Below are 26,683 nucleotides of genomic sequence, written 5' to 3' on the forward strand. Positions count from 1 at the left end.
ACTTACTCCACAGTTCAGGCTCTGAGGGACACAGTAACGGGTCTATGCCAGGGAATACTCAAGGGCTTTTTAATTGGTGGATTATTAACATGATACGTTAATCCTTCTACATCCTTGTATATCACTTGGCTGTTTCGTTAACAGCTCGAGTAGGGAGTTTAAGCAAGTGGCTCGTCTCAGTGTCAGGGGGTTTTGTCTCTGTTAATCTCCCATGCATTAGTAGCACCAGAGTCTTCTAACCTGGTGGTTAGTTACTGGTATTCCCAGAATAGCCAGACGCTGGTCCTCTGCATGGCGCCCAGCAGTCGAGTTCAGACAACAAAGAGGGGTTGAGTAAGAGGATCAGAAAATGGCCGATTATTCAAGCTTTGCCAAGGTGCTTGGCACAGTGCAGAATGAGGAGATCTGGTCGATGCCTCCCACGAGCCTGCCAGCTAATTCTGACACATGGGTGTGCAGAGGAGTTTGAGGTAGGGCAGGGCCCTGGCAGAGGTCACTGCTGAAGGGCTTAGCAGAAGGGGTTTTGAGGGAAGGGTTTGAGCAGTGGTGCTGGGGACAGTTTGATCATGAGAACTCTGTCCGAAGCCTGGAAGGAGTCAGACAGGAAACTGGCTACAAAAGGGGACGCTTGGCTAGAGTGAAGACAACCGGGGAGCAGAAAAAAAGCCAAACCTGGAGATGAGCGGTCTTGATAGTGAGGAGGTGAGGCCTGAGCTTGTTGCAGCTGGCAAGGGAAGCTCTCAAAGGGATTTGAATAAGGGAGTGGTGTGGTCTGAGGAACCAGGGAGGAATTTAATTGCAGTATTTCTGCTGTGCTTTTCACCTCGATGGTGGAAGTGCCGCCATTAGAGGCTGAGTCCCAGGCTGAAATGCTCCATCTTGATCACATAGGGACCCAAGTGCCATTTGTACTCTTTAATGCAAATTAGGTGATGGTTTAATTCAGTCAAAATTATCCTTCATGTGCAAGGGCACAGATCTAATGTTGGGCCTAAGCTGTCTGACCATGCTGAAATGGTTACATTCTGGTGAAGAAAGAGCTGCTTTCAGTTCGTTTATGTAGGACCTCTACAAAACTGTTGTGCTCTTTGCTGCCCCTAGTGGCTCTGCCCTATAAATTAACTATCTGGGGTACTGATGTTATGCCAGAATAGAAATAATAGACCAGAAAACTACATGTTCCATTAGAAATGGTTTGATCAGTATTTGCTGAATGAGAAAGATCTTCCTTCCAAGATGTTTAGAGGCTGTTTGAAATAAGAGGAGTTTGTTTGTATTGCAGTAGCACACAGAGGCCCCATTTTGCTATACACTCAATGTGGCGGTCCCTGCCCCAGAACACTTGCAGTCTCACTGGTATGCGATTTAATGGGTGTAATGCACAGTGAAGGGAGTATCGGTTATAGGAATACATAGTTATCTAAGCCAGCTATCTATATATTTCACAGGAATTTTTTATATGAATCTGCACCAGGCCACTTGTCTGTGGTGTGGAAGTCAGATCCAGTGGAGGGACTCGAAGTGGGGTGTCATGGACAAAGTGCCAGGCCAAGAAGATTTCAGCAACAGCAGCATTTTGAATGAATCTGAGAAGGGATCAGGGTTGCTAGGAGTCAAGATGAGAGCGAATGACCTGGACTAGGGTTCTAGCCGAGCAAGGGACTATCTGTCCTTTAAAAACAGCTACATGGATGTGCTGTTACGCTGGCGTGTAACCCTTCCTTGCTCGAACGGCGGTGGTTTTAGAGGGCAGGTTTCATCCGAGAGATTATACATCTGAGTTAAATTCTGTATCGTCGCTTAAATCATCTGCTTTCTCTTTTGGGGAGGGAGAGGCAACAGTTGAGTCATACCCACCCTTTGCCCCCAAGAGGAAAGCACCTGAGGTGGTGAGACTGGAGTTAATCTAGATGTAAAATCTCTGTGAAACCTACTGTCTGAGGCTTCCACTCCACCCATCATCAGTTCTTTTTCTGCTGCCTCTCTTGAGAAGTGCCCCCACCCTTTCTGCAGATACTTCCTCAACTCCTCTCTTTTCTGTAGCCTTCCTTTCCTTAGCCAGGGTCTGTAGAGGGCAGTCCTTACCAGGGCAGCCTTTTGGGGGGCCAGTTCAGTGATCTGTTTCCCTTCTGAGCTTCTGGTGGGAACGTAATGCTGCTTCTCATGCTGCTGCTAACTGTGGCCTGTAGAGTAGAAAGCTAGTCTTCTCAGCACTCTTTTTGATGAGAATTGTACTCCTTTCTCCTTATTTCATTTTGCCGTAATGCTTGGGCTACAGATTAAATTCCACAAAAATCTGAAGAAGTGGGTGTTTTACCCAAGAAAGCTTATGCTCAAATAAATCTGTTAGTCTTTAAGGTGCCACCAGATTCTGCCTTGTTTTTGTGGATACAGACTAACGCAGCGACCTCTCTGGTAGATTAAATTCCAGTAACTTTTTTCTCTGCCCCTTTGCTGTCTCCTTCCTGTCCCCTTTCTCAGATTTGCTTGTGATATTTTCACTCTTGCATTTACTTTTTGCTGTGCCGTCTGTTTGTCTCTTCCCTCTGCCTGTCTGAGACCATAAAGTATGTGAGTCTGTCGTCTTCTGTGATGTTTTGCATGAAGGATGGCATGGTTCTAGCCTGCTGTGTTTCAATGGCAGCTGCAGAAGTCTCAGGTTATAACTTGCGCACCGTTTGTACAGTGCGCTGGGGAGACGGAATGTCAGAAATGATTTTTTTACTCATATTAAATGGACTCTGATGTGCAGCATAAACTGACTTGTTTCTCTCCCTTCCCTCGATCTCTCCCATTCTCAATCTGAGACCTTGCAGTAGCAGCAAGCAGTAAAACTGCTGTTGTGGGTTCTGGCACAAATGTTGCTTCATGCCCGAGTTGAGTTGAAGGCAGAATCCTCCGACCTGTAACATCTGTGGCTTCGCAAGCAAAACTGTCTGAACCCAAATATATCAGCTGGTGCTTGCAGCATTGCCAGCATGTGACTAAATTTTCTGCTGCATGTTTCTGGCCATTGCTTTGTTCCCAGTCCTCTTTATTCACTACCCTCCTGTCTTCAGATTTTAGCGTAGGAATAGCCTGACTTCTGGAGTTCCTGTTGTAATAAAATACGACTAATCTCCAGTCATGCAAGTGCTGACCCCACAGCAGTATCCTCCCCTAGCAGGACTACAGCTGTGTAAGAAGTCTGTACTGGGATTTCCAGGAAACCAGGCAACATCTTAATATTGCCTTCCTCTGATCCCTTCTGTTTGAAGATTTCAATGCCCTTGAACAAACTGAGCTTCCTGATGTCCCTGTGGGGCAGGTATTATCCCTGTTCTACAGACTGGCAAACTCAGTCGAGGGGAAGTGAAACAGCCATAGACTCAAAATGCCACGTGGGAGTTGAGCCCTTCTGCAGAATGGATAATGTAGCTTCAAAATCCAAGAGATCTCTCGCATCAGCCTGAAAGCTGAGCTGAAATCCTGTTTGAACAGGGTTTGTTTTGCATGTCAGAATGGTAAACATTGCTGTTTGGCTTATGGGGATTCTAGAGGAACATGCAGGAATTGCCTTCACTGGGCATCCATCCAGGCCTTGCTTCCAAAGCCCCGAGCAAGAATACATGTGGCTCTCTCCATAAATGTCAGTGTGTACGAAGTTGGATCACACGCTTCTGGCATGTCAGGAAAGCCCCCTTTGCTCTTTGTTCTTAAAGGCTACACTAGATTCAGGTTTGGGAACAGACGGACAGTGACAGTAACTACGGCCTGTAGGACCCTGAAATACAAACCAAAGCAAGGACCATATTCTGGTCTGCACCAGGCATACCATGGACCTGCCCCTGTGGCAGCAACCGGTCTATTTCAGTCACAGTTGATTTCCTACAACTTTCAAGCATATCCCCTGCCCACTGCCTGCCTGTGCACATGCTCTTTGCGGGGAACTTGATACTGCATCCTAGTGGGACCACTCCTGATTTTCATTAGACAGATGAGGTCTTTTGGATCATCCTTTCCTTAGTCCTGGGCACTGAGAGGGGTGTTGCTCCTTGGTGTTAAGTTGTAGAGAAGAGCCATTACATTGGGACAAAGAGGAACAGAGAATTAGAGACTGTCTCTTCCGGTTACTTTCTGAATCACTCTGTTTCTTTCTTTAAACAGCGTGTGACTCAGGCTATATCTGCACCACAAAGATAAGTCGACCTGTGTTAGGTCAACTTACAGCCATCGCATGAATTACTGCAGTGGTGCATGTCCACACTACCCACCTTGGGTCGGTGGCGCATGTCCTCACCAGGAGCACTTTGACTGAGCTGAGAAGGCCAGCATGGGGAGCAGGGAGCCTGGTCTCTCAGCTCCACTGGCAGCTCCCTGCCAGGAGCCCGGCTGCACCACAGGCTCCTGGCAGGCTGCCCGCCCTCACCTCCCTGTTCCCAGCTGGGGTCTAGCTGCCCGGCTTTCACAGCAGAGCTGTGAAATTGACAAGAATGTCAGCCAACAGCATCGACATAAACCCTGAGCCTCCGCATAGCAGGGGAGTTACATTGGCGGGAGGAGCATTGCAGTGTGTCGACAAAACAGTGTAGTGTAGACAGGGCCTCAGACTGTCTGGCTTGGCGTCTCTCTGCTGACCGAGCACTGAAGTTAGTTCTCGCCTTCGGTTCCCTACTTGCAGCATCTCCAATTCCTGGCCTGCCCCCTTCTCGTGAGGAGCCCTTGGCAGGCGTGTAGGTTTCTGTCATGCAGGCAAATGTTCTTCAGGAAGCATTCCAAACTCATGTTACTTCTGAGGGAAGCTGACGCCAAGCTGGGCTCCCAAAGTGCAAGAGGCCTATGCATTGATCTGGAATGAACCACTCCACTGTAGACTGCTCCGTCCATGCTTTCAGCTTCGGGAGGGAATAGAAGCAAAAATTTTCTATCCCACTTCCAAATGGCTCCACTCATTCTCTGTTGGGAATTCTGGACATTGTCCAACATCTTCCTTGAAATGTAACGTCCGAGCTTTGTGCTTAGCTTAGCCCATCAGCTGGAGTAATGTGAGGAGTTCTAGGTGGCAGGGTCACTGAGGCCTGTAGAGACTAGAGACCCTTGCAGACCCCAGTCAGGATGGGAATTATGTGCTAAGAGCTGGGACTCGCTGGCTGTAACACACACAAGCCAGCACCATGGATACTGCTGGTAGAACTCAAACCAGTAGGGGCTTTGCTCTGTCCTTGAGAGGACTCTCTAAACAGCTGGGATAAACCAGGAGATGGGGACTCTACTTGTGTGATTCCACCTTTCCAGTTCCTCTCATGCAAGGGATTGAACCCAGGTCTGTGATTTGCTGCCTGGCCAGAGGGCTAAATCTGAGCTGTGGGTGAAGACTGCTCAAGCATTAGTGGAGGTGATGCCGAAGTCAAGCATCAAAGATCCATTTGTCATGGTGCTGACACTTCACTTACAAACATTAAGTCTCTCTTCTCCCCACTGGAGCCGCCTGGTCTCTGCAGGCTTCCCCGTGCCAGGTCAGCTTCAAGAAATCTTCATACAGCATGTTATCACTCATGGCAAGCATTCAGACACACCCTCTGAGCTGACTCCCCAAAGAGAGCTCTTTTTCCTGCCCAAGCTTCAGAAATCTGACCAAATAAAATAGCACAGTGAATGAGGTGGACACGTCCCAAGAATGACAGTCAGAGGTTGGTTACTTTAGAGCAGAGTTCTCAACTTTTTTCTTTCTGAGGCCCCTGCCAAAATGCTATTAAAAACTCCAGGCCCAGCTGTGCCACAGCGATGTTTTTTCTGTATCCAAAAGCCAGGACCATTGTTAGAGGGTAGCAAGCAGGGCAATTGCCCAGGGCCCCATGCTACAGAGGGCCCTGCAAAGCTAAGTTGCTCAGGCTTCAGACCCATGTGGCAGGGTCGGGGCCCTGGGCTGCAGTCCTGTGTGATGGGTCTTTGGCTTTCTGCCCTGGGCCCTAGCGAGTCTAATACCAGCCATGCTTTCCAGACCCCCAGGTGGCCCCAGGTCCCTGGCTGAGAACCACTGCTGTAGCGTGTGTATGTGAGAGGCATAGCAAGTGATGAGATTAGGAGTTGGGGATACTGAAGACAGGGGCGGCTTGAGACATTTTGCCACCCCCAGCACAGAGGGTCCACCGAAGCTGTGGGACCAGTGGACCCTCCGCAGGCAAGCCGCCGAAGGCACCCTGCCTGCTGCCCGAGTGGCGACCAGCAGAGCGCCCCCCACGGCTTGCCGCCCCAGGCACGCGCTTGGAGCACTGGTTCCTGGAGAGCCGCCCCCCCCCCCCTCCCCCCCCGTCTGAAGAGCCACTGCACCCTGGCTGGCAGACTTGGCCAGGCCGTGGCCATTGGCGACATGCTCTCACTTGGGCAAGCTTGTCATAGGCTTGTGCCAGAAAAATTACCAGCCTAAACTACACCAGTCAGCTTTAGGGCTGCGTCGAAATAGTTGCCCTGTGTGAATTTCCTTGCTGTTGATAAGCCTGAAAGTCAGGCTGGGCTTTCCCCTTTTGTTTCACCACAGTGAAGGTTCTTTCGAGTGATTGCACATGTCCGTCCATTCCATTCTTGGTGAGCATGGGCCCTGCGCACAGTCGCTGGAAACTTTTCCTCTGGTTTGACTGCCCTCAGCTGCTGCATGTCTGCATAATGGGCTCAGCCACCCCCGAGCTCCCTCAGTTCCTTCTTACCGCCGGTGCCGGTTCTTGGAATTGCTTGGCTTGCCTTAGCGAGTGCTCTACATGTTCGTTGTAAATTAATTGTAGAGAGTTTTCTATATTTATAGTGTTAGTACTTAGTTAATAGTGTACGTTTTCGTTATTGGCCGGACTTAGGGTTTTTTCCATTACCCTGCACCAAGGGATGCCTTGGTCACCGGCTTCAGGCCCTGTGTCTCTCAGGATAGGCCGGTGCCCGTAAGTGACCCATGCTCAGGCTGCCTGAAGTGTTTAGGAGAAGCTCATATTCAGGATCATTGCCAGATATGCAAAGACTTTAAGCCTCAGACAAGGAAAGACAGACAAGCCAGGCTAAAGTTTTTGCTCATGCTAAGACCTCTGTCAGAGCCCAGTAGGTCAGACTGTGCACCGAGTGCCTTGGCCTCAGTCAGATGCTTCCCAGTTGCCTGAGTCCCAGCACTGCTCATGCTCCCCAGTGCCTAGGAAGAGGCATAAAACCTCTAAGCAGGCCACGGAGAGGGGAAGGTTGCTGGCACCAATGTCATCTAGGCGTGGGGATAAGAGTAGAGTGCAGCCTAAAGCTAAGCACTCCTCTTCTCTGGCACTGCCAAAGCTGGCAAGCATTGACTCTGGCACCAATGCAGGTGCTGTTGAGTCTAGAGCTGAGGGAGTGCCTGCTACATCTGCGTCACCGTGCTGTCCCAAGACCATCTCGGTACTGACCATGCCGGGTGCATCTGCAGCAGCAAGAGATCTGCTGAATCTTTCGGTGCTGCTATTTCCAGTGGTGCAGGAGACCATGCTCTTGGTACCAGCAACTTCGGTGCCATTACTTAGTAGTATGTCAGCCTTGCACGTCCGTCAGTACCATCCAAGGGGAATCCTGCAATATTGGCTGTACTGGGTGTTGGTCTTTGGCACCTTTTGGGAGCAACCCCTGCTTGGTCAGCAGAGGGAGAGTCATTGTCCTCTGAATCAGAGGTAGGCTCCTGTGTCTCCCAGCCTCAGAGCTGCTCTCGTTACTCTCCATTGAGGCACTACCCTCAGCGGGAGGACCACTGAGGGCGTGGCCAGGAGGTCTCTGGCGCCCACCACCAGACCAATGGCCTTTTTGGAACCTCTGCAGTTTCCCACCAGTTTGTAGGTCGTACGTGAGACTTCCTGTTCTGTGTCCTCAGTGAGGTGGGGGACACCTGCTCAACAGGCACCACCTGTTCCTGAGCCCAGTGCCAGTATCCTCATCACCTTGTTGACATTTTGGCCCCACCTGGGCCGTTGTGTGGCTTTACCTATTAACGAGGCAATTAGGGACCCTGTTAAGGCTCTCTGACAGACCCCTTCGTCCCTTCCCCCACCTCAAGAAGGGTCAGATGTAAATACTACGTGCCTTCACAGGGATTTGAATACCTCATCCACCCCCTGGGCTGTCTAGTGGTGTCAGCAGCTAATTAAAGGGAGCAGCAAGGGGAGACCCATAAATCAAAAAACACACACAAACTAGATCTGTTCGGCAGAAAAGTTTATTTTAGTGGGGGGGGGGGGGGGTTGCAGCTCAGGATTGCCAACCAGCAAATGCTTTTGGGCCAGTATGATTTTAACGGGTGGGATTTCTTTTTAAAGTTCAGAGACGCGATGCTGGAGGCCGCTAGGTGGGAGTTCTCCTCAGTTGATGAGGGGAAATCTGTAGCGAGATCTTTTCTGCAGGCTGCGCTGGATGCAGCAGACTTGGTGGCTAGTTCCATGGCATCTGCGGTGGCCTCATGTGGGAGCTCTTGGCCACGGGGCTTCCCCAAGAGGTTCAACAGACTTTACGGCACCTGCCCTTGGAAGGGGCATTGCCGTTTTTGCAGCGAACTGAGACTAAGCTCCATGGTTTGAGGGGCTCTAGGACCACGCTGAAGTCTTTGGGATTGTACCCTGCAGCCCCCGCCAGAAGGCTTTCTGGGTAGCTACCTCTGCAGCCAGGAGCGGGCTGAACTGCCTTATATGAACTTTTTGAAGGATAAGGTGTACCTGCACCCTCCTCCGAGATGTCGCTCTAAAATGGTATCTAATTTTCATATTAACCTGTCAGTTTACTTACCTACGTTTTACCCAGAACCACAGGCCAATAGAGAGGAGCAATGTTGGCCCAGCTCTGGCATCAGAAGAGCGTTGTCTTTCTACGTAGACAGGACTAAAGAGTTTTGTTTGTCAGCCCAACTACTTGTGGCCACAGCAAACAGAATGAAGGGTGTCCCGCTCCCTTTGCAAAGAATTTCATCTTGGAACTTCCTGCACTCCTGTTTATGACCTGGCAGGCATTTCACTGCCAGGGAGACCGATAGCACGTCCCACAAGATCACAGGCAGCCACGACGACATTCCTTGTGCAAGTCCCTAACCGGGACATTCGTAGAGCCGCGGCTGGTCTTCAGTTCGCACCTTCGCATCCCCTTATGCCATTACTCAGTATTCCAGAGACAATGCTAAATTTGGACGAGTTGTACTCCAGTCTGTGCGTACATGAACTCCGATCCCTTCTCCCACTTTAGGGCTTGTGAGTCACCGAAAGAGGAATGCACATGTGCAATCACTCGGAAAGAAAAAACAGTTACTAACCTTTTGTAACTGTTGTTCTTCAAGATGTGTTGCACATGTCCATTCCACGGCCCGCCTTCCTACCCCTCTGCATCCTTGCTGGCCGGCAAGAAGGAACTGAGAGAGCTTGGGGGCGGCTAGGCTTGTGCAAGTGGAACTGATGGGAACGAGGGAAACATTTTGTGGTGGTGATGTCGACGAAAGAATAGATTCCTGCCTGTGCTGACTGTGTAGGGCCATCCGGAGTAAAAAGCAGTAAAACTGATTTGTGTCACTAAAGCCAGCAGATCTGATTTCAGCGCACACGGTGGGGGGCTTGTGTGTGGCTCTGTTGACGATGCCATCTTTACGGTGTTGCTTATCAGAGCAGAGATGTGCTTTAAGATGGGGCCACTGACTCAAGCTTCTCTTGCCTTTCCCCCCCCTCACCCCCACAGCACCACCTCAGTCACAAGCGTACATGTGGCCAGCTCTGCAGAGCCATCAACGGCTAGCTGCTCTCCATCCTGTGCAGCATCTATCCTTTAAGCAAGTTGGGGGAAAGAGGGGAAGCTAGCAGGGCAAGAGAGGAAAAATGGGGGAAGAGAAAATAAGAAATATGGGGCGGGAGCAGAGAGAGAAAGTGGCAACAATACTGGGAGGGAATGCGCGAGGAGTGGGCCCACTAAACAAGGCCCATAAATGTCCCCAGAACAGCTTCATTTTATTTACCAGGTTAAATGATAAGCAGTTCATTTAACAATCTAGTTGCTGTTTGAAATTCTCATTAGCCAGTTGGTCTACTCCATCCCCATGTCCTGTTGAGTAGGTGCCATGTGACTCTGTCTCCTGTGTAGGGGCAGCCACATGGGCAGCTGTGGGTGGAGGGAACTAGCTGGTGTGTAGCAGTGATTGCTCTCCGTTTGAGAATATTGTTCAGCTTGCTGGGTGGTGCCAACAAAGGAAATTGGAACCAAAATGAATTAGTTTTGCACGAGTTCTACACGAGCATTGCCCCTTAGAATTCATTCTGGTCTGTTTTTTCAGTGACAGGTGGAATTGTTGAGATTAAATGTTAGAATCTAGGCAGCTGGCATTCCTCATACTTCACAGTGGGGGTAACTGAAAGATTGCCCAAGGTGACTTAAAGAAGAGCTAGGAATAGAGCCGAGATCTCTAGTAAGATAGAACTAAAGCTTATCCATTTCCCACAGTGCTTTTCAGAATGAATGTGCCACATTTATGTGCTTGTCTAGCCTGTCTGTAACCGTGTGCCCTGCTCTACTCTAGAGCCATTAATATAACCTAGGAATTCTGATACTCTTCTGTGGACCAGCCCCAAGAGGGCAACATGACAGTTTGCCAGTAGATTATACAACTATTGGTGAAACAATAATGGCGTGTTGGGTAACAGCCTACTTCTGCTACTAGTTGCTCCTGTAGCTCTAGTGGAGCAGGTCTGTACTGTGGATCTGAAGGTCCTGGGTTCCAATGTGCTGACAGCCCATGTAGGGCACTGTGCATTATGACAAGTCTGTAATTACATGTGGGTTGAATTAAGATTGCCTGGGCAGCCTGAAACGTGGCACTTGCTAACTTTGGGTGCCTGATTTTGCAACCTTAACGTGTTTAAATGTGGACTTTTAAAATATTTGTATAGGACGTCCTGTGAAGTTGGCACTTGTTGAGAAATTGGAGGCCTCAGAGCATATCTAGCAGCTGTCAGAACCTTTCACTTGCAGCTCACCAGTTTGCATCCAGCCCAGCTGAGCAGACAATAGAAATTGTGCCTGTTTAATGGCTCTTTGGCTTCTCTAGAAGATGAGTTTGGTGGGACTCGTTTCCAGTTCCCCCAGTCCAAACCCAGGCTTTATGCTAATTGGTGAACTCAGCCGAGTGGTCAACACCTGTGTGAGCCCTGGAGACTGAACTGCTCCTGGTATGCTTAGAATCAGTGTCTCTCCTCCTCGGGCAGTGTGTATAGGAGGCTTGTTCTGGAGAGGGCGTTAGTAACTAGGGATCTCCAATGCTCGCTACATCACCCGACTTCAAGCTGAAGTTATGGCTATATGCAGACAAGCTCATTAACTTCACCTAAAACGTCACGTAGAGCTGTGCAAAACCTGGCCGTGATGTGCACCCCCATGGTCATTCCAGAGTACACGCAGCCCAGCCAAACGGGTCCCTCTCTGTTTTATTGCAGCGTTTCATTGCGTTTGCAGCAGGTTGAGCAGGAGGTTTTGCGTTTGGTGGCAGTGTGTGCCAGGTGCCTTGCGCATCAGGGCTGGCAGCTGCTCCCGTTGAGCCGCTGGGCAGCACTGCTGCTTCGCCCTTACACGGCTCGTACGTTGAGTCAGTTCCCCGAGCTCTTCTCCCTCGGAGGGAGCGCTCGCCACACAATGGCTCAGTCCATTTTTCTTCTGTGCTCTCCAACGCCCTCCGTCACATGCAGGGCCCAAGCGAAAGCAGCTGGGGAACAGCGAGGGCTGTCTCGTCATGTTCTGGAGCTACCAGTAGCAATGAAATGTTGTCCTGCTGGCTTGGTGACTTTCCCAACCCCACAGCCTCCTTGGCATTAGGGAGCCCATTCTTGATATCTCGGAAAGCAGACCAAGCAGACTAGGAAGCCCTGAGGCAGTTGGCGAGCCAGCAGCTACGCTGGCAGTTTGTCAAGCACCCAAGGGCTGCACTTAATGTAGGTAACATGAGGTCAATTGCAGCCTTGTGTTCAGCACAGCAGTGCTGTGGCAGAGACTGCGGGTCCCAGCATGCATTGCTCTGTTTTGCTCTGGGTGCCCTGGATCATACCTGTCTGAGCCTGGCTCTGTGTGGAAGTGGATCTTGGAGAGGAGGGTTGAGGCGTGAAGTTGTGGGGCTTACAGCCTCCAAGGAATGCACTGCTGGATCCCCGGGGGGATTCCGAGACGAGGCCAGAGGTCACAGGGTGAAGCTCGTACCTCCTGAGGTGTCGTCAGGGCTCATTTAGTGTCACACAACTCCCCTGGCCCCCATGCAGCCTTTGTCGCCCAATGAGATACCGTCTGTCTAAAGGTACATGTAAGTGGGCCAATGGGCCATTAGGGAGTTGGATTTTCCCTGGCACAACCCCATCATGATGGTACTTGGGCTGTCAGGAGAGAGGACCCACCCTGAGCCACGCACACCACCTCTGGGCATGTGACACTAATAAACAGAGCTGTGTGAAGGCCATTGTCATGCTTTGAGGCCAATGTGTGCCCTGGGTCAAGGCACTGCAGCACTCGGGCAGGCACCAGGCCAGTCCGGAGCCAGAACCTCCCACCAGTAGCTGCCGAGTGCGATGTGGGTCTCGGGGTGCACATCCCCTGGTGGTAGGGAATCAGCGTGGTGCCATAGTTACTGCAGGGAGGGCCTGCCCCAGAGCAGGGAGCCTCGTTCTGTGCTGAGCCAGAGGGAAGTGAAAGCGGCCAGGCCTGTGATGGAACCTGCCTAGACCCCCAAAGGGGGTTTCCCGTGTACCGATGAGTCCGTTAGCAAGGGGGGTGCTGCCTGCGGCTTGTACTTCTGCATTTTCTGTTCCACTTCCCTGCTTGTATTTTCTGGAGTAGCAAAAGCTGCAGCTCAACCCATGATGGCACTTTGTGGCCCCTTCCCCCCCAGCTCAGCCAGCGTGGCCCCTCCCTCCACACTGCAGCTCAGGAGGTGATGTCAGATGCTGAGATGAGGGAGCACAGCGGCATCTCTCTGGGCCCCCCATGCTGCAACTCGGTGAGGGCTCTGTGCCCCCAAGCCGTGCCCCCCACACTGCCGCTCCCTGCCTGACTCTGCTCTGTGCCGCCCTCCCATGCTGCAGCTCCAGGATTGCCTGTGCTGTGTACTCCCAGCCCTGCCCCCCACACCTCCGCCCTGCCACACTCGGCAGGGGACAGTGCTCTGTGCTCAGCCTAGGGGAAACCCCAGATGTTCGCAGTGGTTCCAGTCTAGCCTTAGGCGTGGATTGGCAGCCAAGTATCTCCATGTCAAACCCGAGTGTCCATGGGCCCTCACCTTGTGCAGCTGCCCCTCCACCGTCACTTTCTGGTTGTGCCGCTGCTCTGCGCCGTTGCCCTCTCCCATGAGTGCGCGGGATGGGGTGTTGTGGGCTCTTCAGGACCTGCTCCCAGTGTCTGCACGTTCCAGTCTGTGCCGTGCTGTGTCCACACGGCCCAGGAGTCTGTGCACAGCTGGGTGCACAGACTCCTGGGCTGTGTGGGTCAAAGGCCCTTCTAGGGAGCCTGTTAGAGCCCAGGAGGAGGCTTTCCAGAGTAACTGTCTCCTTCTCTCCTGCTAGCGTCCTGGGATGCCGCCAGGGAGCCGGATGCCCATGGCAGGATTGCAGGTGGGATCCCCTTCAGGACCCCCCTATGGAGCAGCCTCTCCGATGCGACCAGGAATGCCACAGTCGATCATGGATCCCTTTAGAAAGCGCCTGCTTACTCCGCAGGCGCAGCCCCCTCTGGCAAGCCAAAGGCGAGGGTAAGGGTGTCTGTGCTGCTGACAATGTATCTGACCTCGGGATGGGGCCAGCCCAAGTCCCCATCGCCGGGGGGGTTAGTGCGCTGGCTCCGGCCTTCGCCGCTGCATCCCAACCAACCCCAGTTCTGCCCAGGGCTCCAGGCTGGGAGCATGTCCCTGATCTACCTCTGCCTCCATTTCCCCGACTAGTGTCCTTGCACGGGAGCTGTGGGGATCCAGGGCCTGTCACTTGCTAATCGCTCCCTGAGCGGCACAGGGCTCTGAGAACTGTGCCCCCTCCCCACACACAAACAAACACAACAGAAGCAGCGTTGGTGTCATGGAGCTTCTGCTCCCACACTGCTCTGGCAGGCGCCCAGACACAATGGGAGCTCTGGACCTCTCCCGAAAGGGGCTGCATGGTGTGCTTCATGCCGGGAATGGCTCCCCCACGCTCCTGCCACGCTGCTGGCTGAACAGAGGGAAGCCCCGTGGGAACTGCTGTGGGGCTGGAGGCTGCTTGGAGCGTCACTGCAGCCGAAGTCATGGCCTGTGGCAGCCAGCTTTCTGGCACGCATCGTTCTCTTGGCCTCTTCCCCCTTTGGAGCTGAGCAGCCCTGCCAGCACATCCTGAGTTGTTTACAGTGCTGTTAATGGCTTTGCTCTGTTTGTTTTCATGAGGGTTTGTTGATTGTTTCTCAGGGGCCCAGGGCAGGTTCTCATGGGTCTAATGGCGACTGCACCCTAGGCCCCGGTTATTTCAAAACCTGAAGGAAGGTGCATTACTCCAGCTTTGCAGATCGCTGGGTCGTTCCCTTTAGCAGAGCCCAGCTGTACTGTATGAGGTCCGAGCTCCCGTGCTCTGGGAATCGATGCAGATTTCCAAGCTGTCACGGAGCTGGCTGCAGGCATCTGGGGGAAGAGACTCACTCAGGGGAATCGCTGGCTCTGTGCATCTGGGTGATGTTCCTGAGCAGAGGTGGAATTTAGATAAATGGGGAAATGCAGCTGGCTGAATGAGGGACGTGAAAGCAGCCAATTACCGGCAGTGTCCCTGTTTCTGGGGGAAACCCCCCTGAGAGTCCTTTGTTTGCCTTCTGTGATCTCCACAGCATGAGCCACACCTGGGCTGGGGGGAGGAAAGGTGGAGCGAGGGACCCCTTCCCGTGGCGTGAGCTCGGCCTCTGAAGGATGTGCAGCTTTGCCCTAGCCAGCGTGACATTGCGCTCTGACCCATGGCGTACAGTGCACTGCTCTGCTCCCTTATTAGCTGCAGATCTAATGGGCCAGGGCTCCCCAGCAGCCTGAGGTAATGGAGGAGGCAAATGTTCAGACACTCCTGGGTGTGGCCCTCGCCCTCGCTCTGCCTCCTTCCCGGTAGGCAGGTACATTTGTAGGAGCTACAGCTCCAAGCACTGGACCTTCTGGCTTCCTGTGCTGAACTCCCCTCTCAGCGACCAGCTGATTCCGAGATGCCTCAGGGCAGTATGATCCAAACTCCGAAACCTAATGAGGACCGTTCAAGTGTCCACAACAACTGCTTTGCTGCTTGCCGCAGCAGAAATGTCCCACTCTTGGAGGGTGTTGGGAGGTGCTGGGATACTCCCCGCTCTCCTCATCCTGCCCCTTGCTGTTAGCCAGAGCGCTGCTGCTAGACCCAAGCTTGGGGTGACTCAGGGGACAACCCCCATCCACCCCTTGACTGACCGATCTGTGATGTGTCTTGTGCACGCCTGAGCCAGGGGAGACGGCGCGGCCTAGAAACTCCAGACCTGTTTGGCTGATTCTCATGCCCTCAGCAAGGAGCGGAGTCTCCAGGGGGTTCAGGGCTGGCTTGGTGGCCGACTCTCCATGATCTGAGAGTTGCTGTGACCCTCTGAGTTCTAGGCTGGAGTTACTGGAGCTGTAGACCACTAACCAATAACAAGCTGTGGTACAAATGAGGCGGTGCTGGGGGGCAGGGTGTTGTGTTTGTCTGCAGAGCCCCAGTGCATGGGGCTCTGGTCTGACGTGGGTATTAGAAGCTGTTCAGGAGTTGAGCCTGCGCTCACCTAATGCTGCCGTTCTGTGTGCTGCTTGCAGGCTGAAAAGAAGGAAGATGGCGGACAAGGTCCTACCACAGAGGGTAAGTGCTGCTGAGCGAGGGTGCTGGGCTCCAGCCCTGGAGTGGGGCGTACTCCTCCCAGGGGAATGGTTTTTTTGTTACCTTCCTGCCCTCGGAGGGTAAGCAGGTGCCCAAGGTCTTGAGGCACCCTCAGTGGGGTGGAGATGAGGGGAGGTGATGCACCCTCTGTAGCAGCAGAGGAAGATGATGCCCATGGGTTAGGGGCTACCCCGGTTGGGACTGTGGGAGACCAACAGTGCCTTGGTTTCGAGAACCCTGGTGGAGCTCCTGAGCAGTTGTTCCCTTTCTGAGCCTCTGGGCTTGTTGACAAAGGCCATTGCACTGGGGGGTTTGGTCTGCCCTGCCCTTGCCGGTGCGAGATCACCTGCTGGGCTGGAACCCTAGGCTGGTTGCAGAGTGGAGAGGCGGGCTTCGAGCTGGGTGGCAGTGCCCATGGGGGCAGGAACGTGCCGCCAGCCCTGGTTGGTGAGCGCCCTGCTTGGAGTGCTTGGCAGGTGCCTTGTGGGCCCATGCTGGGCAAGCTTGCAGTGACACTGGTCTGGAACAAAACTACATCCTCTGAGATGGACTGTGGGGAAGGTTTGGCTTTGCACCCGCCTGCCTGCCGGGGTGAGCCGCACAGCTGTAGAGTGTTAGTTGGGGCCTGAACAGCTGGGATACCTAGCTTCAGACGCCCCAGGCATTGTGGGTGGGGATGTGAGCTGGGGTGGTCAGGTCACGGTGGTCCGGCCCATTCAGCTGGGGTGGGGATTTCAGGGTGTCCCGGGGGTTGTCTAGGGTACTGGGCAGCTTTTCCAAATGGCATCAAGGCCGAGCTGGGCTCCCATCTTGCCGGGCTCCGTGGTTCTAGTGACTCCTGGCTCAGAGGCTCGGCACTGTGACTTGGGAGCAGCTGCTGTAGGGCATGGGGGGAGCGAGCCGTAACGTGTGCATGGCCCGGCAAGGGCAAAGATCGGCAAGCCGTCCCTGCAGGGAAGGGGCAGGCGTGCAGTGCGGGCCCACGGCGGTTCTGTGATGGGCTCTCTGTTTGGTAGATCCGGGAGCTGGTCCCAGAGTCTCAGGCCTACATGGACCTTCTTGCCTTTGAGCGCAAGCTGGATCAGACCATTGCCCGGAAGAGAATGGAAATCCAGGAGGCCATCAAGAAACCCCTCACGGTATGTGACAGCCCTGGAAAGTCAGATCCTGCTTGGGCAGCCCCTGCTTGTGATCCAGCTCTTGCTGGAAGGGCATATAGCCAGAGCCACATGCCAAAATAGGGGCTGGAGCTGCCCCGTCTGAGTGGGGCCCACCTCCCTCCCGGTCCTTCCTGAGATACGCATGGAGGAGGTGGCTCTCCAGCCAGCTGGGACCAAGAGGAGCGTGCAGCCGAGCAGCAGTTTCATAGCCCTTTGTGTGGCTTGGGGGAGCACGGGCAGACTGCAGCCACAATCTGGCCTTGTCGGTTCCTGTGTGCATGCTTCTCTCCTGCCCCCTCCCCGACCGCTATGGGAGATGGCGCTCCCCCTCCCGGCAGCGGGTATCTGTAGGGAGGGGCTCTGGGGTGGATGCTCGCTGAATCCAGAGTGTTCCTCTGTTTCTCTCCACACTGCAGCAAAAGCGAAAGCTGCGGATTTACATCTCCAACACCTTCACCCCGGGAAAGGAGGAGGGGGATGGCAGCGAGCGCGTGGCCTCGTGGGAGCTGCGCGTGGAAGGCAAGCTCCTGGAGGACGTAAGGACACTGCTGCCGGCCTGGCAGCCTCCACGCCGCCTGGTGCTGCAGAGGGGAGCTGAGAACTGTTCTTGCTGGGGGAGCTCCATGCAGCTGTTCAGCCTCCGTCTATCCCTCCCCATGTTCGGAGCCTCTCTCAGCCCAGATCTTCCCTTTGATAGCTATGGGACAGGGAATAGCACGGGTTCTGGACTTCGCCTGTCTGACCTGGCTGTGAGGGAGGCTGTGAATGTCCACACTGCACCTGGTACTCTGTGCAGAGCCCCACAGCACTGGCAGCACCCCCTTCCCCCCCTCGCCCCATGTGCCAGCAGGTTTCCAGGCCCTGCCTCAGAGTGGCCCTTCACTTCTAGCTGTGTAGGGCCTCTCCATAGCACCCCTTCCATAGCCCGGCATTGCAAACTCCCCGTCCCTCTTCCCTGTGCCCCATGCGTCACTGGAGCCTGGTCAGGATCGGGCACAGCTTTGTGCTCCCTGGGCCCCGCAGCACCAGTGGCCACTCTGATGTGCCCACAACCATCTCCGAGCAGCCAGCTGAGGAGCTGCCTGTACCTCTGTAATCCCCCCGGCCTGTCTGTCTGGGGACTGGGGCTCTGGCAATGGCCTGCTGCACTCCTGCCCCCTGGCACTGCAGCTGCAGGGCCCCGGGGCTGGGGAAGGGCATGCCGAGCACTGCACTGGTTCCTCTCTTTCAGCCGAGTAAGCAGAAGAGGAAGTTCTCCTCCTTTTTCAAGAGTCTCGTCATTGAACTGGACAAGGAGCTCTATGGACCAGACAACCATCTGGTGGAGGTGAGGCGCGGCGCGGGGTGGAGCAGCTGTCTTCTAGCAGCACCCACAGCGGGTCTCTGGCCTGCGAGCTCCGCGGTTCCTTGGAGGCCTGGGGCTGGCTCTGTTGCACGCTCAGTGGCAGGATCCTTTTGGCCAAGACCCAAATGGCCCAAGGGAGACTATTAGGCAGCTAGTCACCCCTTGAGCACTTGGTACCCCAGGGCTAGTGCCTGGAGCAGAGAGCCGCTCTGTGTGGGACCTGGCAGAATGGCAGTAGTGCTGGGGCTGGCATCTGCGTGGCTGCACTGGGCCCTCCCTGCAGGGAGTGGCTGGTGCTTGCTCTGGCTTCCAGCTTGTGGCTTTGTTTTGTTTGTGGCGGTGTTGGCGCGTGGCCCAGAATGAAGTGGCAACTGCCTGGCCTGGCCTGCCTCTCCCCCCCGCCCCCACCTGGACAACTCCCAGCAGCAACTGCCTGCCGCTTTGCTGCCCCGCCCAGCAGCCCTCTCCGTTAACCTCTTGGGGCCCAGTGCAGGTTGGCAGAGGGAGCTGTTTGGGGAGAGGAGAACTGGGAGTGGGGTGTGGGGTGGTTTTGAGAAGTGGTGTTGGTGAGGAGAAGGAGCCTGGGGGGCCCTTGGGGTGGGCTGGGTGCAGTTGTCACTGGAGGCCTGGGTGAGGTTCAGGTGGGGCAGGGGGCAGTCAGACCAGGGGCTTGGGGAACTTGGCAGCCTGAGCTGTGGGGAGCAGGAGGTGAGAGAGGAGCCCGAGGACAGGTGAGGTGCTGGGTGAAGGAAGCAGCCCCAGCCCGAGCTGCAGACCCAGCAGGACCACTCGGAGGGGCCTGGTGCCGGAGTTGGGCTGTCCCAGTACTGTGGAAATGGCCCTCGGCGTCTGGGCAGGGCAGCGCTGGGCAGGCCTGGACGGGTGCAGGCACTACCCTGCCCAGTGCCTTCTCCTGAGAGATCCCTGCCCTGAAATCCACTAAGTGGAGCTCTGTGAGGCAAGATGGGAGTCTAGGGGTCAGAGTGGGCCCACAGCGTCCCCGCTTCTGGGATAGAGCAGGCAGGAGAGCTGGGTCTGGCGAGCTTCCTAGGGCTCTATGGGGCGCTGTAAGGGGCTGTACAGGGGTGCTCTCTGGCCCCACCATGTGAGGGGAGGATTCCTGGCTGCAGTGGGGTGCGCACTAGACACTTCCAGCCTTGGTGAGGCGTGAGAATCCCAAACTTTGCATAGTTGCTGGTCCGGGGCTAATGTTGCCTGTCCCAGCCCACAAACGAAGGTCGTCATAAATCTGCTTTTTACCCGGGCAGCCCTGGGGGAAGCAGGAAACCTCTGGGAACGTGATGTGCAACTGGCCGGTGAAACTTACTGCCAGAGCTGTCACTGGGCAGGTGGCAGATCCTGAGCTGGACAGTGAACACTGTGGAAACCGTCCCGGTCCCAGGTGTCAGCCAGCCTCTAACGGGGTCAGAGACCCACCCCCCCTCAAAGCAGATCGTTCCAGAACTGCCTCCAGCATGTAGTGTGGGCTACTGGGCTAGATGGACCTCGGCCCTGATCCAGCCAGGCAGTTTCTGTGTTAACTTATAGTTCAGCGTGGGGAACCTGCAGGCTGGATCCAGCCTCTGCTTCATTTCATCCGGCCTGCAGCAAGTCTCCACACTGCAAGCCAGAAGCCCCGAGCCTTAGCGCCCCCTCCTCTCCCCCCGCTGGACTGGAGCCAGGAGCGCTGGCTTGCTCCGCTGCGGGGGGCGGGTTGCCAGGCTGTTAAAGTCTGGTTGGCTCTGCGAAGTGACCAGAAGTGACCGGCATGTCCCTGCGACTCCTAGGCGCAGGGGTGCAGGGAAGCTCCGCGTGCTGCCCCAGCGCTGGCTCTGCAGCTCCCATTGGCTGAGAACCGCAAATGGGAGCTACAGGGACCGCAGGCGCGGGCACCGCACAGAGCCTCGTGGCCCCTCCGCCTAGGGGCTGGACATGGCGCCACTTCTGGGAGCAGCATGGAGCCAGGGCAGGCAGGGAGCCTGCCTCAGCCCTGCTGTGCTGCCGACTGGGAGCTGCCAGAGGTAAGCGCTGCCCAGCCAGAGCCCGCACCCAGAACCCCATATTGGAACCCCACGTCAGACCCCCCTCCTGCACCCTGACTCCTTCTCAGACCCCACACCCCAACCCCCTTCCCTAGCCCTGAGCCCCCTCCTGCATCCAAACTCCCTCCCAGACTCTGCACCCCCACCCCCTGGTCAGAACCACCTCACACACCTTAACTCCCTCCCAGACCCCCCACCTGCACCCCGAGCCCCTTCCTAGACCCAAACTCCGTCTCTGAGTCTGCACCCTGAACCTCCTCCCACACGCCACCCCCCTTGGCCCCAGCCTGGAGCTCCCTTCTGCAGCCCAAACCCGCAGCCCCACCCCAGAGCCCGCACCCCCAGCCAGAGCCCTGATCCCCTCCTGCACCCCGGCGCAGAGCCCTCTCCCACACCCTGAACTCCTCATTTTTGGTCTCACCCCACAGCCTAGGGGAACCCTGAGCCTCCTCACACCCCTGTGAAGCTTTGTGTGGCCCACACTGATTTTTTTTTTTCTGTGGGTGAGTGGCCCCGAAAGAGAAAATGTTCCCCACCCCTATTATCGTTGATTTGAACTGTTTTTGAAGCTGCTATAACAGGTCTCTGATTGCCAAGATCTGCCCATCGACGATTTTTGAGGGGGGGACTGGGTCCTGGGAATAATGAGTCAGAGGTGCCATGTGCTCCATGGCACAGTGGGACCCAATTCTGTAGTGACACTAATGTATTCAAGCTTTTGCAGTACCCCTCAGCACACACACTCTCCCCTGCGCCCCCCCGGTGAGTCCTCGCTGAGAACGTGTTCGACAGGGATCTCCACTGTGCTCGCCGGGGGGCTCAGCTCCTGAGAGAAGGGTGGCAGGGCCTAGTCTCAGAGCTGTTGTTCCAGGCTGGCTGCAGACTCCAGTTATGTCTGGTTTGTGTTTCTGAGCCTGTCTGCACCGTACTGGCTTTTGTTAGGAAAGTTCAGGTTCTGGGCCACGGTTCTGTGACCTGTCCTGGGGCCCTGGAATTAGGGTGACCAGACAGCAAGTGTAAAAACATCAGGACAAGAGGTGGGCAGTAATAGGAACCTATATAAGAAAAAGCCCCCGGAATCAGGACTGTGCCTATAAAATTGGGACCTCTGGTCACCCTACCTGGAATACCCAGCGCTGTACTCGGAGGTGCTTATAGGACTTTAACTCTCCCGCCCGCTCTAGTGTGATAGCTGCACGGCTCCAGGGCTCTTGACTTGTGTGTCCGGCCACAGCTCTGCTAACGAGCGGTTTGTGTGAACCCCTAACAGTGATATCCAGGGTCTCTGCATCCTCCCTCGGCCCGCCAAAGCCGGGAGCTCTTCAGAAACCATCCGCAAACCCCCCAGGGTAGAGGGCGGCAGGGAAGTGGGACACATTGAGCTGCACAAGCTTGCAGGGGGGGTTTCAACCGAGGACGGGCTCAAACTCAGCTGCCCTGGGATGTTTCAAGTCCACTCGGAGCAGCTGGGTTTTCACAGACCCTGCACAGCAATGCGGTCAGTAATCGGCCAGGGTGCCAGCCCCAAGCTCCCTGGCGGTGGGTCAGGCTCCAAACTGCTGACGTTGGTGTAACTAGCGAATAACGTGTGTAGAGCGCCCCCTCGTGGTCTTGGCACTAAATCTCGGTGGCCTTTTCCCTAGTGGCACAGGATGCCCACGACCCAGGAGACCGACGGCTTCCAGGTCAAGCGCCCTGGCGACGTCAATGTGAAATGCACCCTGCTGCTCATGCTGGATCACCAGGTGAGCCCCTTTGGGGTCAGCAGTGCAGCCTGGCGCCCCCCGTCTCCTCCACTGCACAGCCTCCCTCCCCTTAGCAGCAGGTAATGGCGTGGCTGTGCCGGGAGCACAGGGAGGGGCTGACTGGCAGGGGCTGTCCCTGGGACAGATCTCCTGAGCAGCCCATCAAGTGACCTTAAGGAGCCAGGGAGGGGAGGCCCCCAGCAAATGTATGTAAAAATGCCTGCCATGTGGTGCATGCTGGGGCATCCCAAAGGCAAAACATTTACTCGTCTTGAGCGGGCATAAAGCTCCCCCCAGGGAGGGCAGGTTCGGCAGCGTCTTCTGGGTGGGGGGATTCGTTCCAGAGGCAGGCGGTACATCCCAGCACTGACTGCCACTGTGTTGCCATCCCACCCCACTACCTCCTGCCCATGTGCACCACCCCCTGAGGGTCCTGGGGCTGCCCTGTCAGCTGAGGGTGGCTGCACCCTGCCAGAGCCTGCTCTTTCCCTCTCTCGTCCCTGGTGGGTCTCTGAGGCCACCTGCTGACTGTACCTGGATGGGGAGGGCACGTGCTGGGTCCCACAGCTGGAGAGGCTGGTGTGGCCCAGCCCCAGGTTTCATAAGCATGTATGGCCCTGAACAGTGAAGGAGCCAGGCCTCTCTCTCCCCCCTGGTGAGGGTCCTTTCCCCAGACAGGGTCTGGCCCCCATGGGACCGACTTCTCTTCCCCCCCACCCCCCGCTCCTCCCAGTGGCCTGTTCTCCCCCCCGCCCACACCCCCAGCAGATAATCAGCCTGTGCACTGGAGAGTTTGGGCCTCTGCCTGGGGGTTAGCTGGCCGCCATGCAAGAGGGATGGGGGGCCACTCTCGCAGTGGCCTGTGGAGCCCTTGGCCAGTGGTACCCAGGTCACCAAGGACAGTGGGGAAGGCAGTGCCCAGGTGGGTCCATGAGAGGCTCTGTCCTTGTAGGGAGAAGATCAGATCAGAGCACCCTGGCGGCCCAGGAAGACTACAGATCCCAGCAGGCGGTGCTGCACCCCGATCCTATCAGCCCAGCCGCACTGCATGCTGGGATAGTGTTGCTGGAGCTGCACCAGCTCTGGGAGAAGGGCAGACAGCTCCCAGCTGGGCTGTGCCCGTAGCTTGAATTTCAAATGGCAATAGCAGGCCACCCCCCCCCGGACCCGGGTGCCCACCCAAGGAGGAGGGGTGGCTGCAGACTTGGTGTTGGCGGGTGGTGCTGGGAAGGAGCGTCCGGGTACCTCAGTGGAGCCAAGACGCCTGGGCTCCTCCTGGGGGCACTGTCTCCGTATCTGTGTCTCGTTGCAGCCTCCGCAGTACAAACTGGACCCTCGCCTGGCTCGCCTGCTGGGTGTCCACACCCAGACCCGGGCCAGCATCATGCAGGCCCTGTGGCTCTACATCAAACACAACAAGCTGCAGGACAGTCACGAGAAGGAGTACATCAACTGCAACCGCTACTTCCGCCAGGTGGGGCTGGGGCTCCCCAGTCCCTCCCCACCCCCTGGGCTGCAGCCAGCCCAGCCTGGCCCTGCCCTGCCCTCCTCCCTCCGCAGAGACCCGCCCCTTGTCCCCACCCTTCGCCAGCCTCAGCTCAACCCTTTCCCTGCCGTGCAGAAACGGGCTCAGCATCTTGCCGCAGGGCCCAGGATGGGTGAGGGGAAGGGGTCTCTGGGGGAGGAGTGCTGAGGATCTGGCTGCCCTCAGGCCCGTTGCTCTGTAGTGTGCCCCACTCCCTGTGAGTGTCACTGAAGCGTTTACCCGCCTTACACCAGCAGATGGTGATCTGGTCCCTGCCCATATTGGAATCTGGGTTCCATTCCCCTGTGCTCCCCACGGGCTGAAGGAGCCTCCTCATGGGGGCTGCTAATCCTCTGACTCCTCCTCCCCAGATCTTTAGCTGCATTCGCATGCGGTTCTCCGAGATTCCCATGAAGCTGGCAGGCCTGCTGCAGCATCCAGATCCCATAATCATCAACCACATGATCAGGTAGGGCATGGCATGGCTCCTGCTGTCTGCTCTGGGGCTGGGACTTACCTGGGCCGGACTGGGTTTGGGTTGCTTTTGGGATTCTTTTCTTCAGCGTGCTCAGGCTGGATGGGCAGGAGCAGCTGGCTCTGGAGCAGGAAATGGGAACGGATGGCACCTGGCTGGAGGAGGTCAGGGGATGGGGCCAGAGCACTGGTTCCAGCCTGGCCTCAAGATGTGGTGAGCTCTGTGCAGCTCATTCTGTTTCCTGCCAGGCTGGTTTTGTGCGGGGTGGAGGCTGGTCTCCTTGGGGGGCGGGGCTGCATGTGACCATGTCTCCAGCTGCGGGGCTGGTTGCTGCTTGAAAAGTGCCAGGTGTGGGCCCTAACTGCCAGCCTCCCCTCACCCCCCAGCGTGGATCCCAACGACCAGAAGAAGACGGCCTGCTACGACATCGATGTCGAGGTGGATGACCCCCTGAAAGCTCAGATGAGCAACTTCCTGGCCTCCACCACCAACCAGCAGGAAATTGCCTCCCTGGATACCAAGGTTTGGGGCCTATGTGCGCCACCCTTGGGCCCAGTCCTCGCCCTGTCTGTAGAGAGCAGGAGCCTGAGGCTGTGAACGGCTGGGGTCCTGGCTTACTGCAGGGTCGCCAGTCAATGCAGAAGGCTCCATGTCCCAGCGCGCAACGCAGCATGCAGCCTATGCGATCCAGAGACTTCCCTGGCAGCTTGCCCCCAGTCTGGGCAGGGAGATAATGGGGTATCCAATGGATTGGGGGTGGGGGGCTTCTTGGAAGCAGAGACCAGGCAGCCAGAGGGAGCCGCTAGAAATTTTCTTGTCTGCTCTCCCCATGCTTCCAGTTCGACAGGCCTGAGCTCTCTGTTGCCAGTGGGGGCTGGGGCAGCTGGGTCATGTCTGCATCGTGGGGTGAGCCCATCAGCTGGGGGTGTCTGCAGCAGTTACAGAGTCCCTGGGGCAGATCTGGGGCTACCCTCCTGGAGGGCAGGCAGGCTGCGCAGGGGAGAACTGGTATCAGGCTGTCAGCAGTCTCAGGCAGACGTTGCTGCACCAGTCACCCTGTTTCATGTTTTCGAGCTTCCCCCTCCCCCATGTTTAAGTAACAGCTGAGATCCTGGCTCTGGGCGAGGCCTGCACAGCACCCGAGCCTGGGGTGGGAATCTGCTGCTTCTAGCTTGGAGCTGTGCACTGCAGTGGGCCCCTTGGTGCACCAAGCCATTGGGCTGCAGCTGGCCACCAAGGGGAGTGGGAAACGGGCCCCTGGTCGGATTCACTGCCCCATCTGAGCTGCGTGCCAGGTCAGCAGACAGGGAGCAGGGCACCTGGGCCGCAGGCCAGCAGCCTCCCGCCGAGCGAGCGAGATTCAGTCCTGGTGCGGGCTCCCCTCCCGCAGGCTGCAGAGTGCTCTCCTGCCCCGTTGGCACGCTGCCTGGCCATGCCTGCCCTGGGAGTCCTGAGCTGCCTGCCCAGGGCCTGGCCATGCAGGGCAGGATTAAGGAAGCAGTCGGGGCTGGGAACTGGAATCCCTGGTGCTAGCTGCCAGGGAAGAGCCTAACCCCTAGAAGATGGGGGAGGGGGCTCCCTCTGTGTCCAGCGCTGGGCTGGGGGATGGGTTAACCCCCCTGCACCTCAGCTCCAGGGACTTGGGCCTGGTTTTACGCTGCGCTGCTAGCCCGTGTGTTCCTGAGCTTTGGCACCCGGAGGGAGAGGGATCCGCTCATTTCTCGCTGAGCCTTCCCTTGGGCCCCGCCCAGCCTCTCCCCCATGCTTGGAGCCTTTGACAGACAATCACAAGCAAAATGGTCAAGCCAGGCGTGCCCTGGCTGGGTCCGTCTCACCCGCTTTCTCCTGCTAGATCCACGAGACCATTGAGTCCATCAACCAGCTGAAGACGCAGCGAGATTTCATGCTGAGCTTCAGCAACAACCCGCAGGACTTTATTCAGGAATGGATCAAATCCCAGAGGAGGGACCTCAAGGTACAGCTGGGGCCCCACTGGAGAGCCGAGCTGCTGCTGAGCAGGGCCTGGAGTCTGGCATTACCTTGCAGGGTAATGCAGTAACAGCCCCCTGCAGCATGGGACGTCTCCCCTCCGGAGCAGGCTCTGCCTGGGCGCGTGCCTGCCTTGTGGGACATGCGATCGTGCTGGCAGGGGCGGGGTGTCCGGGAAGTCTGCTGAGGGCCCTGGGATGGCAGCAGCTGCCATGAGCCCAGCAGTCTGCGTCCCACTGACGATTTCCTCCTCCCCATGCGGTGCTGCAGATCATAACAGACGTGACTGGGAACCCCGAGGAGGAGAGACGAGCTGACTTCTACCATCAGCCCTGGGCACAGGAGGCTGCGGGGAGGCACATCTTTGCCAAGGTGGGGATTCCTGGCGTGTAGGCCAGGCTCCCTGGGCTCGGCCCCTTAGCCCTTCCCAGCATCTCTTCCCCAGAGGGTGGGCAGAGCCCATGGTTCGTGGCCCGGTCACTCTGCGCCTTTTCCTGTGAGCCCAGGGTTTGAACCTGCCCACCCTGGAGCCGAGCCAGGTCTGGGACCTCCAGCTG

General features: G+C 56.3%; 1 protein-coding gene across 3 annotated transcripts in view; it reads left to right on the forward strand.

Annotated features, from left to right (window-relative positions):
- SMARCD2 (SWI/SNF related, matrix associated, actin dependent regulator of chromatin, subfamily d, member 2) overlaps window positions 1-26,683 on the forward strand; it is a 32,892-nt gene that overhangs the window by 4,431 nt on the left and 1,778 nt on the right. For all 3 annotated transcript variants that reach the window (XM_050934947.1, XM_050934946.1, XM_050934949.1), the window contains exons 2-12: window positions 13,539-13,723; window positions 15,785-15,827; window positions 16,862-16,984; window positions 17,422-17,541; window positions 18,237-18,332; window positions 22,036-22,137; window positions 23,450-23,611; window positions 24,034-24,131; window positions 24,524-24,659; window positions 25,990-26,112; window positions 26,397-26,498. In XM_050934947.1, coding sequence (XP_050790904.1) covers window positions 13,539-13,723; window positions 15,785-15,827; window positions 16,862-16,984; window positions 17,422-17,541; window positions 18,237-18,332; window positions 22,036-22,137; window positions 23,450-23,611; window positions 24,034-24,131; window positions 24,524-24,659; window positions 25,990-26,112; window positions 26,397-26,498 — 1,290 coding nt within the window. The remainder of the gene's footprint in view (window positions 1-13,538; window positions 13,724-15,784; window positions 15,828-16,861; window positions 16,985-17,421; window positions 17,542-18,236; window positions 18,333-22,035; window positions 22,138-23,449; window positions 23,612-24,033; window positions 24,132-24,523; window positions 24,660-25,989; window positions 26,113-26,396; window positions 26,499-26,683) is intronic.

The sequence above is a fragment of the Gopherus flavomarginatus genome, chromosome 25 (assembly GCF_025201925.1).
Source record: "Gopherus flavomarginatus isolate rGopFla2 chromosome 25, rGopFla2.mat.asm, whole genome shotgun sequence".
In the NCBI taxonomy this organism is placed as follows: Eukaryota; Metazoa; Chordata; order Testudines; family Testudinidae; genus Gopherus; species Gopherus flavomarginatus.